Raw genomic sequence first — 16828 nt, forward strand, 5'->3', positions numbered from 1 at the left:
TGTGGTTGCGTGTGTGCATGCTCGCCTGACTTACTGCCGTTTATGTATGTATGTTATGTTGCTGGTGTGTGTGTTGTGTGTGTTGTCTTCTCACATGTGTGTGTTGTTTCTGTGTTTTTGGAGTTGTTTACATGTTTATGCGAATGCACCCATGAGTAAATCTGTACGGCATGCTTGCTTTTCTGTATAGGTGCATGACTGTGCGTATGTGTGTTTGGCAGAAGGACTTTACTGGTGTTTCGTGTTTTCAAACTGAAGTGTTTCTCTCTCCTAGGTGGGGATGGGGGCAGGCGAGGGCTTTAACGTGAACGTAGCCTGGACTGGCGGGCTCAACCCACCCATGGGTGACGCTGAATACCTGGCAGCTTTCAGGTACGGCGACCCCCTTATCACACGTGCTGGATGGACGAAGCTTGTTTATTTGCATACGTTTCTGACCTTCATCACATTTCCTGTACACACACACACATACAGTACACACATGTACGTATGTATGTAAACACATACGGAGGCCATCCAGGCGATGATGTCACCCGCCCACTTCCTGTGTGTGTGTGCTGGCTGGCTGGCGGGCTGGTGGGGTGCTGTGTCCCGCTGGCTCCAGCCCAGCCTGTTAAAGCGCCATGTGAGGTCCCCGCTGTGCAGACCAAGGCGCGCACACTGGGTGGGCCCGCTGTCAAAAACAGCAGAGTGGAACCCAAGGCACAGCACACATGCGCGTGCACACACACACACACACACACACACACACACACCCACACACACACCCACACACACACACACACACATGACTGCTGTATTTCAAAAAGTCAAACATTAAATCACCGGAGGACGAAACACACCAATCATGAACACACACACACATGCACACACACATACACACATGCAGGAGCACGCACACATGTGCACAATCTTCAGTTTTCGGGTTGCAACTCTGACCGATTCTTCATGGAGTGCCACTGTGCTCATTGCCTTAATTTGCTAAAGCTTTCAGACGTACAAAGCCACACTCTCCCAACCCACTAACTGTAACGGGGAGCTGTTGTAGCAGGACACCAGTGACAAGAGCTAAAGAGCCGTAAGTATGTATGCCATAAGCTCCTGATTAGGAAGCACCGCCTGCACTCATCCGCGTGCCACTCTACTCCTTTCATTCGCAGCTCTGCGTTGCGTACTGTATGTGGTACATGCGGTCAGTCTGGCTGGCTGAATAAGCGAATGAATGACCAAACTGAGCTGGAGCTCAGTCGAAATGAGTTGGTAGCAGTGGTGGCGACGTCCTCAGAGCCGATCTGAGTTGAGCTGAGGCGTGTAAGTTGGGCTGGACTCCTGCCTCAGTGCTGAGAGCCGCTGCACTGCTGGGGGCTGGGTGGCGAGAGGAGAGGAGAGGAGAGGAGAGAGAGAGGAGGAGAGGAGAGGAGAGGAGAGGAGAGGAGAGGAGAGGTGTAGTAGTACAGGGAGACCTTCAGTAGGAGGCCACTGTGGTGGTGGTGGTGTTGGTGCTGTTGGGAGACATGCGGTGTAGGTCGGGAGGGTTGGTTGGTAGGTAGGTGGAGTGGGAGTTGAGGGGGTATGGACGGGGAGGTATACGTGGCGGAGTGGGGGGGGGGGTGAGTGGGGGGGGTGCTGTTGGCCGCAGGGTCTGTGCGGTGGGGGCAGGGATAGGTATGAGAGTGGAGGGGGGTGCGTTGGGTCGGTGTGCTTGCTCGCTCGCTCGCCTGCTCGGCGAACACAAGAGGCAGCGTAATGAAGGCAAATGGATCCCAGATGGCGGCCGTCAGTGACGTGCGAAGAGAGACGAGCTGAAAATGGGAACCAGACGCCGGGAGACGCTTTGAAGTCTGAACTAGAGAGAGAGAGAAAGAAAGAGAGAGGGAGAAGGGGAAAGAGAGAAAGAGAGAGAGAAGGAGATGGGTAGAGACTGACATAGAGGCAGAGGGGAAGAGAAAGACAGTGAGCGAGAGAGTGGAGAATGGAGGATGAAAGAACGGAGAAGAATTAAAACTTCACCCTGCTCATCAAAATCATTGGCTGGAATTATTACACCATGGAGACCCAGCCCTGGGGCATCTCGGGGGTTTTAGGGTCACTCTGGGACTTCAGAAGCCCTCCAGACGCCAGTCCCAACATGAGCCCCAAATATGCAGCCATACCTTAATGGGCACGCTTTGATACAGGATGTGGTATCAGTACCACAGACACAGTAACACCCCCCCCCCCTGTATTTCCATCTGCATATTATTGCACAAACTTTGTTCCCCAAATTTAACCTGTTTCAGATGATCTTTGTTGTTTTGTAAATGCCACGTTGACAACACAATCCAGGGCATTTCATTTGCCAGAGTGCTTCTTTGCTTATGAAAGTTCATGTGCACCCCTCATAAAGCATATGCATACCCACATGCCTCAGTTCACTGCTAGCTAAATGTTTTGGCTAAGAGGAAGTAGATCGTTGCTCCGCACTCCTTTCTTATCCTGAGCTTCATTTGGGCCTGAATAGCACCTAACAAATCGATCACCTTCAGTGTTCTTGCAGAAGTGACCGTTCGCGATGCTGCCTGCCCGCATCACTGTGTCCAGTGTTCATTTTGCAATCACTGCAATTGCAATTCTGACGACATTTTGTAATATGTGTGTGACATAAAATGGCTCTGTCTAGGGGAATCCCCTCTCAGCCACCACACATGAAAACACCCCCCCCCCCCCCCCACACACACACACACACACACACACACACTTCAGCCCTCTGGAATGAAGTGTGCAGGCCCTCTGGTATACAGTCATATATCATACACTCATCTGGACTGGGTGGACACAGGGCCGAGTGGCTGTTGATGGGGGTTTGATAGGCAGGTCCTGTAAGCAGTTATACTTCTAGCTCTCGCAGCACATTTCAAAAGACCACCCCGAAAAATAATCATGAAAATGATTGATGTTTATGTGATGTTTACAGTACTATCAGCGGGTTAGTGTTCGAACTGATGTTTGTCAAGGCCTGCTTAAAATATACATTTTCACATCGGCTTTGTCACAGACTGCTCTTGTAAAAAATGATATTGTCATATTTTCATTTATTCATTTGGCAAACACTTTCATCCAAGCAGCTTTCAAGTGAGGAAAATATTCAAAGTCACAGTGCAGTGTGAGGCATTATAGTTAGCGCTTGCTAAATGAGCAAATGTAAAGGTAAATGCAGTTTTCGACATACTGCAAACAAGCTTTACTATAATGTGGTCTGCTGAGATGTGAGAGAAGCTAAGGTCTTTTTCATGGGCTTCAGACCAGCCAACTCAGTCTAGACCTGCAAGTCTGTTGTCTTCCCCCTCCATGTTTCCATGTTTCCATGTGGTTCGTAACATTTCTATCTCCTCTTTGTGTTCCCTGCAGGACGGTGGTGATGCCCATTGCCCACGAGTTCTCTCCTGACATGGTGCTGGTGTCGTCCGGCTTCGACGCTGTGGAGGGCCATACAGCAGCCCTGGGGGGCTACCGCGTGTCCGCTAAGTGTAAGCGCCCTTCTCTGTACTAGAGCCCTCAGCACTTCACTGGCCCTTGCTGCTGGATTGAAGAGAGCCTCGGCCTGGCCAACTCTCTCCCAGCAGGCCGGCTGTATGGTTGTTCCCTTTTACAGCACTGCCAAATCATTACATGCAACTTACCTGCTTTGGCTATCATATCATATCTTTGTAGCTTTGTAGCAAATATTTTACACATGGACAAGCCCAATATTAGGCCCTTGTAGGGACTTTTTGCAGTTCCTAGAACCCCTTTTTTCGTGCATTTGGTTGGACAGCATGGACCTGATTCCTCTGACCACAGTTCCTATAACTATTTGAGTTCCTACATTGGGGTAGGGTCTTTTCCCTGACCATTGGAATATGACTGATGTACATGCCAACTTGGCCAAGGCAGCAGAAGCATCTTTTTTTTTTTTTTTTTTTTTTTTTTTTAACCTCTGCAAAAGAAATTCAGCTTCTGATTCAATTTTCTTAAAATAAAAACTGCAGAAGAAGGCTGCAAAGGCTGACTGTCACGCGACAAATGGACAGATGAAAACAATAACGATGAAAGCAATGCTGATTCTTTTTTATGTGCTTCCTGATACCATGAGCTTCTAGTTTGTCAATAAACTTTAATAGCTAGTAACTAAATAGCAATGCTGTCCATTTCATTACTTTATGTTCATGTAAGAATTGGGCTACTAACGTCATATCACTTAAGTCAAACAGAAAAAGCCCTAGGAACTGTGTAGTTCTAGGGTCAGCCTCTCCGAATGCGCCTATTGTAAGCTTTGGTGGATAATAACATCTAACCGATCACTGTGCTGTCTTTAAGTGAAAGCTTAGAAGTGACAGTATACCAGAACTCTATGGTATACAGTGAAGGATTTTTTCATTAGACTAAAATATCTTTGTTTTGTACATACTCTCTCTTTCTCTCTTCCTCTCCCTCCCTTTTTCTTCCTCCCCTCATTCTCTCTCTACTCCTCTTTTTAATCCGGCGCTTCAGTGGCTTCAGAGAACGCTCTTGCTCTCTCCTGCAATTTCCCTGAAATGGAATTTCATGCAAGGAGACAAATCGTTGGTGCTTCTTTGAAGGCAGCACAAGCTGTCTGAATCGTGGCCAGATTTGTGAATATGGCGCGTTATTCGAGCTCCATTCCAATCAGCAGAATTTATGGCCTAATAAGAAGATGTGCTGTCCCCCATTCAAATCACCTACTAATTGCTTTCACTCTCGGCAACCTTTTTCATTTACATGGCTGCACAATCACAATCACACAGCAACGTAAAGTTAACATGTTATCGTAACACTGATCATCTGCATTCAGAAATATGAAACATGAACATCAGATGTTTACAATTACATCTGCATGGGTTGGTGAACTACTGAGCTTAACGAACGTAATTGGAAATGTAATGAGAGGGCTTTGAATTAGCCACAGTAATGTGTGTTTTGGTGAAGGGCTATGCCTCGTTGATACCAATCTGTCCCTGCTACTGACACCCCTAACCTCTGCATCCACCTGCTCCCCAGGCTTTGGCTTTCTGACCCGGAAGTTGATGGAGCTGGCCGGGGGTCGCGTGGTCCTGGCTCTGGAGGGCGGTCATGACCTCACGGCCATCTGCGACGCATCTGAGGCCTGCGTCAGCACCCTGCTCGGCAACGAGGTCAGACACCGCCACACCCACACACACATGCTGATGTTCACACACGTACACACGCACACACGCACACGCACACTCACACACACACACACACACACACACACACACACACACACACACACACACACACACACACACACACACGTAAATAGTTTACACATGCATGCCCATGCAGAAACACACCAACACACTTGTGCACATGTAAACTCCCACACACATACGCAAAAGTCAAGCGCTGTCTGTCCAATCAGCAGAACCTGATGCTAGAGAGTGATATTGGCTCTTCTCATCTCTCAGCCCATCTGGTTGTTGGCAGAAGAGCCCTGTTGTATTCTTTGACTGTGAAGGGGATGTGTACTATGCGTGTGAAGTGAATAATTTGACAGTTTTTGTATGTGTGAGTTTGTGTATGTGAAAGAAGAGTGATCTGACTTTACGCATATTTCTATGTGTTTGTGTGATATGACAGTGTGTGTGTGTGTGTGTGTGTGTGTGTGTGTGTGTGTGTGTGTGTGTGTGTCTCTGAAGTCTAATGCTGCTACACTGTATACCCTTCTCCCTCAGACCGAGTCCCTCTCTCAGGACGTCCTGCAGCAGAGGCCCTGTGCTAACGGGGTGCGCTCCCTGCAGCGCGTCGTCCAGGTCCACAGTAAGTGTCTGACCCCTCCCCCCACCTCCACCCACACACACACACACACACACACCCTTACTCCAGACCAGAGCAGCACTGAACCCCCCCCCCCCACCCCACCCAGTGCTCACCCACCTCCACCCCAGCACTCTCTTTAACTGTCTTTACCACCCCTTTCCCTTGCTTTGCACTGATACTGCACACTGTTCCATTCTTCATGTTACCCGTTGCAAAACCCATCCTGTTAGTCCTTCCATCTTGGAGCCTCTCCCTCTTCCTGCTCTCTCTCTCTCTCTCTCTTTCTTTCTCTCTCTCTCTCTCTGTTTTTCTCTCACTCACTCCGTCAGGCTGTCGGCTCCCACCCTTCTATACTCTGCCCCCTACTCTCCGTCTCTCCTGGGTCTAATTAACTTCAAACCGTCCTCTGGCACACGACCTCCTCAACATCCTCCTCCTGATTGCGCACAAATGTCAGCGCAGTGCTGTTCAATTAATTACAAATATTTGCAAAGCCACAAGAATGTTAAGCCCTTCATTTAGGGAAGGAGCGAATCGAACATTGGAACACACACACATACACACACACAGGAAAGCACACATACCCACCACACACACCAGCACATGTGCACATAAACATGTGAGTGTACCCCCCCCCCCCCCCCCCACACACACACACACACACACACTCACACACTCTTACATACACACTTAAGTGCTTTTTCAGGTGTGCAATTGGTGCTTACAATAGAATGTCAAGGCAGGTTGTGTGATTTGGCTGGCATCTGTAATAATTGTTACAATTAATCCTATAGAATCTCTTTCACTCTCTCAAGCTCAAATTAATAAATTAAGCAGAGATGAATTACCATGCTCATAACTCAATGCACTATTATCCAAGAATGTGAAAAGATGTATATATCTTCATGTACCTATATTTCTATGTATATCTATATCATGTACTGTACAGAGGAAAACAAAGAAACAATGGACTGAGTTGCCTCTCTCTCTCTCTCTCTCTCTCTCTCCCTCTCTCTCTCCCTCTCTCTCTCTCTCTCTCTCTCTCTCTCCTCTCTCTCTCTCCCTCTCTCTCTCTCTCTCTCTCTCCCTCTCTCTCTCTCTCTCTCTCTCTCTCTCTCTCTCTCCCTCTCTCCCTCAGGGCAGTACTGGCGCTCTGTAAATGCGCTGGCCCACACGGTGGACATGTCCTACCTGCAGGCCCAGAGGCGTGACTCTGCCAGTGACGCCGTCTCTGCCCTCGCCTCTCTCACCATGGGCGTCCACAGCAACAGCAGGTGAGGACGGACACGCGCAGGCACGACCACGCGCTCCCCTACTCCGCGCTGCCCGGTCGAGAGGACGGGCAGATGCGTCCCCCTCGCCGCCCCTCGGCCCCTCTCCTGCTCCATTCTGCCCCTGGTTCACTGTCCTCCTTTGCTCTCTCAGTGGAAATGTTTCATATGCTGCCAACACGTATTGAAATTGTTGGTTTGCTGCTCCACATATACTTCAACATAAATCAAAAAGAATTAAGCTTTATTTTCTCTGTCTCTTTCTCCCTCTCTCTTTCATCTTCCTTTCCTCTCTCTCTCTCTCTTTTTCTCTCCTTTCTAGTTCCGCTCCGCGTGAGTACATGGGACACGACACAGACCACTCCATGTAGGAGGCAGCCGACTGTCTCTCCCGTACCCCCAGGATGCCCCCGTCTACTGATGCCTTTTCTCTCCTTATCAGGGGCCTTTCCTACAGGGAGACCTGCGCTCAGCTCAATGTCCTTCAGTGCCTTTGCTATCTGCTATCCGCTATATAAGCTTTAAAACGAGCAATGACAAAGAAGATTGAATCAGCAATATGGGATTCTTTTTTTTTTAAATGACATGGGGACACTCTGTTTTCATGTTGAATATTGTGAAACTCAAGAATTCTTTCTATGCTACTCTTGCGACACTTGTTCACTCCTTCAGCATTGACTCTTTGATATTGGTAGTCTTCAGATGACCATATAAGTCCATATATAGTTGGGTTGTAGTCTGTAGCCTCTTGATTACAGGGGGATGGCAGGATACGTGGGATCGTTGGGGTTAAAGGTGATGCCCTTTGCTATGACAGATGTTCCCCCGTTGGGTGGTCTACACAAGGTCCAGAGATCTGGGCTGATTTTGTGGCAAGTTCTTCTTTCACTGCGAAGGTGCTTTACAACAACAACAACAACAACAACAACTTGCATTTATACAACGCTTTATCAAGGCAGCCAAAGCACCCTACAGTGAAGAGGGGAACCTCACTAACCAGCACCACCAAGAGGGGCTTTTCTCCCCAGGACTGAGTTCTCCCACCACCGAAGAGGGTAGTGCAGGCGGAGCACATGGATGGCTTCGAGCAGTTTGGCTAAACGCTCGTCATCTGACCAGCACGGTGCTGTGAGGGTAGGAAGAAGTGCTACAGTGGCATGACCAGTTTTGAAGTAAACCAAAGAAGGAAGTGCCAGTGTGCTGGATCCCAGTGCCACACACAGTGCCTTCCTCACTGTGAAGTGAAGAAAATATATTTTTTTTCTTTCTTTTGAAAAAAAGTGAAACCATTTTCTTTGAGCACTGTGTTGAAGTTTTGTTATACTGTCCTGGGGTTGTTTTGTGGAGTTAACCCTGATGTAAGACATGAAGCATTTTTTATTAGGTAGAGTTTATGAAGGAATTTTCCAGAAAGCATTCAGGAAGTAAACAAAAATAGACGTTCCTGTTCATACCGAGTTGTTAGTTTAAGCTATGCCTTTTAGTCATTCCTTTTTTTCTCAAAAACCAAAACACACGGCTGTCTTTAAGAATTATTCCTCAAAAACAAGAGACCTCTGTAACTTCTTTTTCCAATTCATTGTAACTCTGCTGCCAGTGATTTTGAATTTCAAGTTCAGTTAAGTACAGCATGAAACAGGCAGGCAGAAAAAAAGCCACTCAAAAAGTGAGACCAGCTTGAGATGCTTGCATTACAATGACATGCTGGACTTCATAGGATTCTGTCCACTGACGAAAATGCACTCCAGTTGTCTGTAGCATAAAAAAATCCTGCCGTATGTGTCTTTGTACAATTTTGTACAACCTGTTCCTTTTTTAGACAAATCTTGTTTCAATGTTATATTTCACCCACGAAGACCAGTGTTTTAACCTGTGGACGTATATGCCTACTATGTTACAGTATGTACCTATTTTAGGCTGCATTCCTTTACTATATATATATATATATATGTATATATATATATACATATAATATATATATATATATATATATATATATATATATATATATATATATATATATATATATATATGTATATACTGTATATATATTATATATTTTTTTTTCTACAAGACCAGTGAGCAATGTGAGCCTCACAGCCTATAAGTGTGTGTACTGAAGGTTGTTTTAAAGTATATATTTATATAGAGTTTCCATTTGTGGACCAATGAGTGCTTTTTGATACTGTTTCTGTTTTCTGTCTGCATGTTGTGTGATGTGTGCTTTGCCTAAGTGTTGGGTTCAGTGCTAGTTTAGCTCCTGTTACAAAGCATATTTAGACCTTAAGGCCTTAATGACATACTCCTCAGATGCAGGACAGTTTATGAGACATTGTAGCTGTTGAACAGTCTCTCATTTCATCTATGAGATGACAGCCGCTCGACATTCTCCAGTTGCCTCGTTTGACAGTGTCTCGTCGCAAGATGTTAGGGTGTCCTCGGGCATGTCCTTGGCTTTATTCCGTCCTTGCTCTTGTGCAGCCAATGATGACACAATGAGATGGCTTGGTTGCTTTTGTTCCTGACCCAGGGTCGGTCAGCAACATCAGAGGGAGAAAGAGAGAGCGCGTGCGTGCGGGAGAGAGAGCTCGCCGGGGACGAGGCATCATCTGGAACCGTTATGAGTCGGAATCGGCGGTTCTTTTTGGAATCATAAAAGAGGGAGAGGGGTCTGAGAGGGCTCTGTTCCCCCGTTTGAATTCCAGGAACGTAGCGATGGAATTAACCCTGAACGTCGTCTCACCTTCCCAAGGCTTTTCATTTTTCTCCCCCCCCCCCCCCCCCCTAATCGAATCTCTTCTGGCTCTCTGAGGCCAGGCCTAAGCTGCACTCCCAGCACCTGAATGGAACTTGACGTCTTGCACATTTTGTTTGCATTGATCTCTGTGCTCTGATGTGGCTGATACTCAAGTTACGTTCCTAGCAGGAATGCCCCCTCCCCCCTTTAGCGCCAAAACTGATCATTAGATTTTTATATCTCAAAAAAGCATCTTTTAAAAAATGTCCTACTAATAATGAAATATCTCCATGAACACATTCATTGTGACTATTGTGAAAGGTGCTATCATGTGCACTGGAAGCTTCTCGCCTCCCATATGTCTTATAGCTGTGCGGCACATGACTTCATGGTGCTTTTCAGGAACCCAAGCAATGAATGTCTTATTACATTAGTCTAATACTGAGTAAATGTTTTATATTTGCTTCTAAAATAGTAAAACAAACTGAATGTGCTCAGCACAGTCTCAGACAAAAGAGTCTATTTTTCCGCCTAGTCCTTGTTTATCGGTGAGTTTCTCTGGATCTAGCACTGAGAGGCAGCTTTCTGGATCAAATGTCCTTGGAATCTCGATTTAAGAATATAATTCCCTGATTAGAAACAAATAAAAATGAAATAGTAGCACTTTCCTTATTGTGGTAAAGATGCCCTTGTGCATACTGTATGTTTTATTTTTCCCTTGTCTTATGTTTGTGTATAGTATATTTTTGTGCGTGTGATTGTTTGTTCATGGTGTGTATTGGTCATGTTGACGTGCTGCACATGTTGTTAAAGAAAACCCAGCCATGCAGGCTCAGACCATCTCGCCTGTGAGTGAGTGAGTGTGTGTGTTTCTGTGTGAGAAAGAGAAAGAGAGAGTGTGTGTTTGCATGTCTCATATCTAAAATGTGTGTGTCTTGATAAATGCTCTTGTTTTGATCTTGGCTAGAATTGTAGATAGCTCAAGGAGACCAAAAGCGCCACCATGTGCATCAAATCAAGCTGACAAACCTGTGTAAAGGTAGCCTTAAAAAAAACTGGAAGATTTCGCTTTGAAAAAAAAAAAAGCTTTCTGAGAGCTTTCTGAGACAAAAGAATGATATCTTTTAACTTTTTTCATGTTATTGGACGTATCCAATGTATTTGTACAGGTGAGAATGACTATACATTTTATACTGTTTTCTACTAATTTCCTTCATTAAAAAGACACCCATGTTTGTCCCTGATTTTGTATGAGCTTTGTTTTCCTTTATCATACTTATACACAAATACATCACATCTTCTCAGAGATATCCACTGTTTTAGCAGGGGTTTTAGCCTTGTAGCCACAACCCATGGCTGAAAGACATCCCTGCGAGACTGTTATGGGACTGTGTTCATGTCCCATCATTGAAGAGTGTTCACATTGACTACTGGGGTTTGCAGCATGGTGTTGTCAACCCTTGATTAGCAAGGTCTGCTACATTGCCCCAACGACACACAAATGTTGTACGCTCAGTTATTGAGCATACACAAAGAATAGTACTATACACATATAAAGCTGAATGAAGCACAGCAAGTCTGTCACCGATAGAAGTGTCCCAACACAGCACACACAACGCGTTGCTTTCCCTTTTTCTTTTCTTTTTTTTGTTTAGCTTATTAGCATCTTGCAACATTCACTAGGTGTGACAGAGAGTCAGTCTCTTTGATGTGGTGTCAGAACAGCATGCAGCCAACACCTACTGTTGTTGCCACTGGCAACCAAACCTGCAGGCTACCATTTTCCATTACATACACACTTTTTGTGTTTCAACCCACATTTTAGGGTCTCTCATGATTTGGTTCTTGTCTGGGTTATGTCCAGTGATGCCCCCTAAGACTTAAGATACTAGTGTCCAGTTTTTGTTTTCACTGTGCACCGAGGTTGAAAGAGCACAGCTTGAGCGAAATGGGATCTCGGTCTGTCCTCAGCGTGGGTACAAGGGAAGGGTCAGGTTGACACACAGGCCGGTGTGGTCTGAGGATATCCGGGCGAGTTTCGGAATGAACTGTCCAGACTTCTGCTCGCAGTGTCAGGAGAGGAGAGGGAGATGGGAATGGAGAGTGGTGCTAGGGATGTGAGTCCGATTAGGGAAAGCAGGTGAAGATGGAGGTATGTTGCAGGTCTTCGCAGAGGGAATTTTCAAATGTTCTGAACTATCACCAGAGAATAAAAAGACAAAAGGTGAGTAGATGGAAATAACGTGCAAAAAATAATCATTTTAAAAAAGCATTGAAAAATCTCAACTTTTATAACATGTCTTTAAACAGATACATCACAAAAAAATTGGGGGTAAATCAATTAGCCTTCCTTCTACAAGGCCCGTAAAATTATATTTACTGGAAAATGTGGTTTGATAAAACCATATGTGTCATTATTCTGTGCAACTGATCAAAAGCAATAGAATTCCAAAAGAACAAAACATTTCCTAAGCTTGTTGTTTCAAAGTCAACTTAACCACTGCGGAGAACAAATTATAGTGTTGCAAATTACTCTTTTTTTCAAAGCAAACATCTGAAATTCGCACATGCTAGTATTATGATCCCAGTGCTTTGTTTTTTTATCAGCTTTCTCAAACATTTAGTTGTTTACAACACTAAATAGAATATGTAGGAAAAACTCCAACATTTAGATGTTTACAACATGAAATACATACACACTCACGCACGCACACACTCCTGTCAACACATTCACGCACACAAATACACACACACTCTCTCTCTCTTTCTTTCTCTCTCTCTCTCTCTCACACACTCTCTCTCTCTCTCACACACACACACACCTATCCACATGTATACAGATGCACAAAACGCTGTAAAAAGTATTTCATCATTTATGCACATATGCTTATACACATACACCCCCCCCCCCCCCCCCCCCCCCCCCCCCCCCCACACACACACACACACACACACACACACATTTACATCTTCTGTTCTCTAAACACATAGAGACGTACACTTAATGGTCCACAACTGGTTTTAATCTAGTGGTTCCTGCTTGTCTGGACCCAGCAGGCACTCACTGACTGACAGTGAACCTGATAGGACGCTCTGATCACAGGGGTAGCCAGAGACTGGACGAGCTCGCCTATCTCAGCTATCTGACATGCTTGACCTGGCTAAAAATCAATACATCAACTTAATTAATGTCCTAAACCAAAACTTCTGTTTTGTTGTAAACACAACTCACTCTGGATATGTAGCTATACATGTAAAAGCGATACCTACAAAAGATTTGTAATTTTGTAACATTTTAACATCCTCCACTTCAAAATGTGCATGATAGTTGAGTATTTAATAGAAATAAATAAAGTATAAAGTATACAGACCATATATTGCAAGTATGAGGGCAATAAGATGGCTTACATACTAGTATTTGATTTGATATAGATTAATATTTGCATTGTGATGCATTTTGAGCAAAATATTCCACAACTAAAACTAATTGTTATATATGTTATTTGTCCATTGACTATTTCCAGTTTATGAAAGGTCAGTAGTTTGCAGGCTTAATTTATCTCAGAGTTTTAATAGTTTCTATTGATTTGCGATCATTCCTTTATTAAAATCTATTCAGTAAGATTAAAAAGGGTTAAGATTTAAACACAGGCCACTATTTCTGAGATGAATGCATATTACATCTTTCACATTGAGGAATGTAGATATCTAGTAATTACTTTTGCAAAGATTTAAAAATTAAAGCCAAAGTAAAGAATAAGAGTAAGAAAACATTTAACTATTTTTTATTTATTTATTTTGTCTCGCAGATATGGCTTCTCTCTCTCTCTCTCTCTGTTGACACCAGTGACTGTTTCTCTTACAGTTATGGAAAACAGCATGAGGTACATACCTGCCTGTCTGCAGCGTGGTTTGCCCAGGGGAGCTGGATGAAAAGAGGGCAAAAAGAGAGGAAGAGAGAGAAAGGTGTGGAGTTCGAGAGGCTTGGAGAAGCATCAAGGTTAGCTCTGGCAGCTTTACATCTGACTATGAGCGCTGAGGACTGGCAGATGGGTTAGTCTACAGACAGATTGAAGCTGGGTGGTTGATTTAAATAAATGAGATTTTTTTTTTTTTTTTTACACAGACCTGACATGACTTTTCAAGTAGAATTAGTTACCCTGAAGGGGTGAGTGTGGCCAGTACTGGGGCCTACAGTGGCACAGTTCTTTGCAGAAAGCAGATTTGAGCACACAGGTTTCAGGCAAAATATGCCAAATTAGAGTGTTGGTTGTAGGTTAGGTAATGGAGGCTAAGAACAGGAAAGGGGTAGGTGAGAGGTCAGGGAGTTTTGGGGTGGGTGGGAGTCGGGGGATAGGAAAGTGGTTAGTGTCCAGCAGACATGGACCAGGCTCCTTCCATCCTCCACACCGAGAAGGCGTAGCTCAGCCTCTCGTGGGCCAGGTAGTTGCAGCTGGCCAGCTTGGCGTCCATCTCGTCGCTCTGCAGCACCTGGTAGAGGAAGTCGATGTAGCGCGAGGCCAGCTTGAGGATCTGGATCTTGCTCAGCTTGTCCGAGGGCAGCGTGGGGATGATCTTGCGCAGTGAGGCGAAGGCGTCGTTGAGCGACTGCGTGCGTTGACGCTCGCGCACGTTGGCGATGACGCGCTGCGTGTGCAGGTCCTCCAGCGGTGCCTCGGGCCCTGGCGGCCCCGTGATCACCGTCGCTATGGAGACGGTGGCCATGTTGGCTTGCGCCACGGCCGATGCCGACGGGGAGCTCTTCTTGGGGCGCTTGGGCCCGCTGGCCACCAGGCTGGTGGGGCTGGCCGAGGAAGGCCTGTCCTCCCCTCCACGCCCGCTCCCTGCACAGGCCTTCTTGGGCGAGGGCAGCCGCTTACGACCCGGGCCTCCGGACGGGCACTTCTTGGAGGAGCGCTCCAGCTCTTCTTCGCTGGCGCCCATGCCCCCTTCGGGTGAGTTGGCACAGGACACCTCCTCTCTCATCGCCCCTCTCTGCTCCGTTGCTCCCTCGCTTTTCGCCTCTCCTTTTCTTTCTCGCTCTATCTGTTCTGTCGTGTTCTGTCTGGTCTCCCTCCTCTGTCTTCCCTGACTGTAATTGTAATACACGTACGGTCAGGCTAGAAGTGGAGATAATCTCAGTAAACTCAGTAAAGCTTTCTCATTAAGGAATAGCAATGAGTGTGGCCTAGGACGAATAGCATGTGGACGCTCCTACCAGCTGTTTCCAGGTCTGTCTGCTCTCTGTCTCCTCTGAAAAGTCCTTCCTCCCTCACGGCCTCAAGTCTCAAATGGAGGGCAAAACAAACCTGGCCTGCATCACCACAGCCTTTATAACCCCATCTGCCGTACTCCCCTCTCATTGGTCAGATGCACCTCGTGGGTGGGGCTTGGCTATAGGAGTGACTCGGGAAACGGATTCCGATTGGGAGCGGGTGGGGTGGGGGGGTGTCCGCGGAAGAGCGCCGACCAATCGGGTGCGCCACGGCAAAGTATACAGAAGTTGTCAGAACTTTATGAGTTCCAGATTTCTCCCATGGCACTTTGCTATCCCTGTGCCGCTTATCTCTCTGTGCTCTCGCCGTCTCCACCTCCAAAGCCCAGGCTGTCTCAAGGCTCAAGGGCCACCACACACACGTTATTAGATGATATTAAAGGATCTGTGCAGCCTGTATTTTAGAGTTTGATATTAGGTCACAGTACACAGAAAGTGTTTATATCGAATGTAAAGAATTGTGTGTCTCGTTTTTCTTCATCTCAATTCCTCCCATGTTCTCTCTCTCTCTCTCTCTCTCTCACTCTGTGTGTGTGTGTGTGTGTGTGTGTGTGTGTGTGTGTGTGTGTGTGTGTGTGTGTGTGTGTGTGTGTGTGTGTGTGAGGGAGAGAAAGAAAGTGTGCATGATCTAGCAATAGCTGAATTCCATTTAATAAGTGAGCCTGATGTGTTGGCTACATGATGAATACAATGTGTATGTACAGTATCTGTACAGAAATTCAATAAACACACACCTGGCCAGACAGCATGGTCTTGGTAACACACTGGCTCCGGTGATTCAGTGTAACGCTCGAGCAAAAATTCACGGCCCTGACACATTTACTGCGACCACTCCTCTGCCCAGAAATGCGGGATCTGCGGTCAGTCAGCATGTTTCCAGGGAAATGATGAAATCAAACTGTATCTTACAGTTCATCCAAAACCCAGAGTGCAAAATGATTCAGCGAAATAAATCCCTCTGGGAGATGACTGATGGGGGGAGACATGCTATGCAGACAACATGAGTATGGGACAAATAAGAACATACAAACTGTATGAAAACAAGCAACAACTACTGAATACACTGACTGTGTTTGTATTCTTAGAAATGAGGGAAAAAAATCTTTAGTTCTGTTTCCAGTTTCCAGTTTCCGGGTATAGTTCTGGTATTTGACGCGTTTGCCCAAAGTGACGGGAAGAAAAAAGAAAAATATAAAAGTAGAATCTTAACAACAACAAAATATAACAACACTGCTGCACATATTGAATCAACGCACCTATTTCTCTGACCAGGAGCCGTTACTAAATTTAACATGTCAAATTGTATTTAAGAATTGGGTTTGGTCCCAGTTTGTGAAAGATTATCGTCCATGATGAGGAGCAGATCTGAGGTGCTGCAGTGGAGGATTGTGGGTAGCAGATATTGGTGGTATCCTCTCCTCTCTGTATAAACTTAGTAATCTCTAGTTAGATTTGAACAGGATTGCAGTTACAACTGAACATACTGTAAAGGAAATAGATTAATACAAACTGTATAGGAATGACATAGATCAGGAATTTGGCTTTTTTGGTAATGTAAAGCTAATGTTTTGATTTCTCAAAGACATGCTCTTCCTGCATGAAGACCTGTCGTGGCCCCTGACCCATGAACTCTCACCCTATAGGAGAGAGGAAATGAGGGCGGTGCCAATACCACAATAAAACACACACACACACACACACACACACACACACACACACACACACACA

General features: G+C 45.6%; 2 protein-coding genes across 7 annotated transcripts in view; one reads left to right on the forward strand and one right to left on the reverse strand.

Moving 5' to 3' along the window:
• The window catches only part of hdac7a (histone deacetylase 7a), a 47860-nt gene extending 36791 nt beyond the window's left edge, over window positions 1–11069 (forward strand). For all 4 annotated transcript variants that reach the window (XM_042090546.1, XM_042090545.1, XM_042090544.1 and 1 more), the window contains 6 exons: window positions 275–372; window positions 3388–3506; window positions 5038–5171; window positions 5733–5817; window positions 6956–7091; window positions 7411–11069. In XM_042090546.1, coding sequence (XP_041946480.1) covers window positions 275–372; window positions 3388–3506; window positions 5038–5171; window positions 5733–5817; window positions 6956–7091; window positions 7411–7459 — 621 coding nt within the window. In that variant the 3' untranslated portion in view covers window positions 7460–11069. The remainder of the gene's footprint in view (window positions 1–274; window positions 373–3387; window positions 3507–5037; window positions 5172–5732; window positions 5818–6955; window positions 7092–7410) is intronic.
• Window positions 11070–11152: 83 nt separating this feature from the next.
• LOC121707758 (twist-related protein 2-like) lies at window positions 11153–15227 on the reverse strand. Of its 3 annotated transcripts, XM_042090549.1 has the most exons (3): window positions 15044–15227; window positions 13718–14917; window positions 11153–12021 (listed from the first exon to the last, which is right to left on the reverse strand). In XM_042090549.1, the coding sequence occupies exon 2, from the start codon at window positions 14809–14811 to the stop codon at window positions 14191–14193; it is 621 nt and encodes a 206-aa protein (XP_041946483.1). In that variant the 5' UTR covers window positions 14812–14917; window positions 15044–15227; the 3' UTR covers window positions 11153–12021; window positions 13718–14190. The 3 variants fall into 3 exon arrangements, with proteins under 3 accessions (XP_041946483.1, XP_041946482.1, XP_041946481.1); XM_042090548.1 differs by having other exon boundaries at window positions 11153–12016; window positions 13718–15227; XM_042090547.1 differs by having other exon boundaries at window positions 13718–15227.
• Between the last annotated feature and the right edge of the window lie 1601 nt (window positions 15228–16828).

Source organism: Alosa sapidissima, chromosome 4 (genome assembly GCF_018492685.1).
Source record: "Alosa sapidissima isolate fAloSap1 chromosome 4, fAloSap1.pri, whole genome shotgun sequence".
In the NCBI taxonomy this organism is placed as follows: Eukaryota; Metazoa; Chordata; class Actinopteri; order Clupeiformes; family Clupeidae; genus Alosa; species Alosa sapidissima.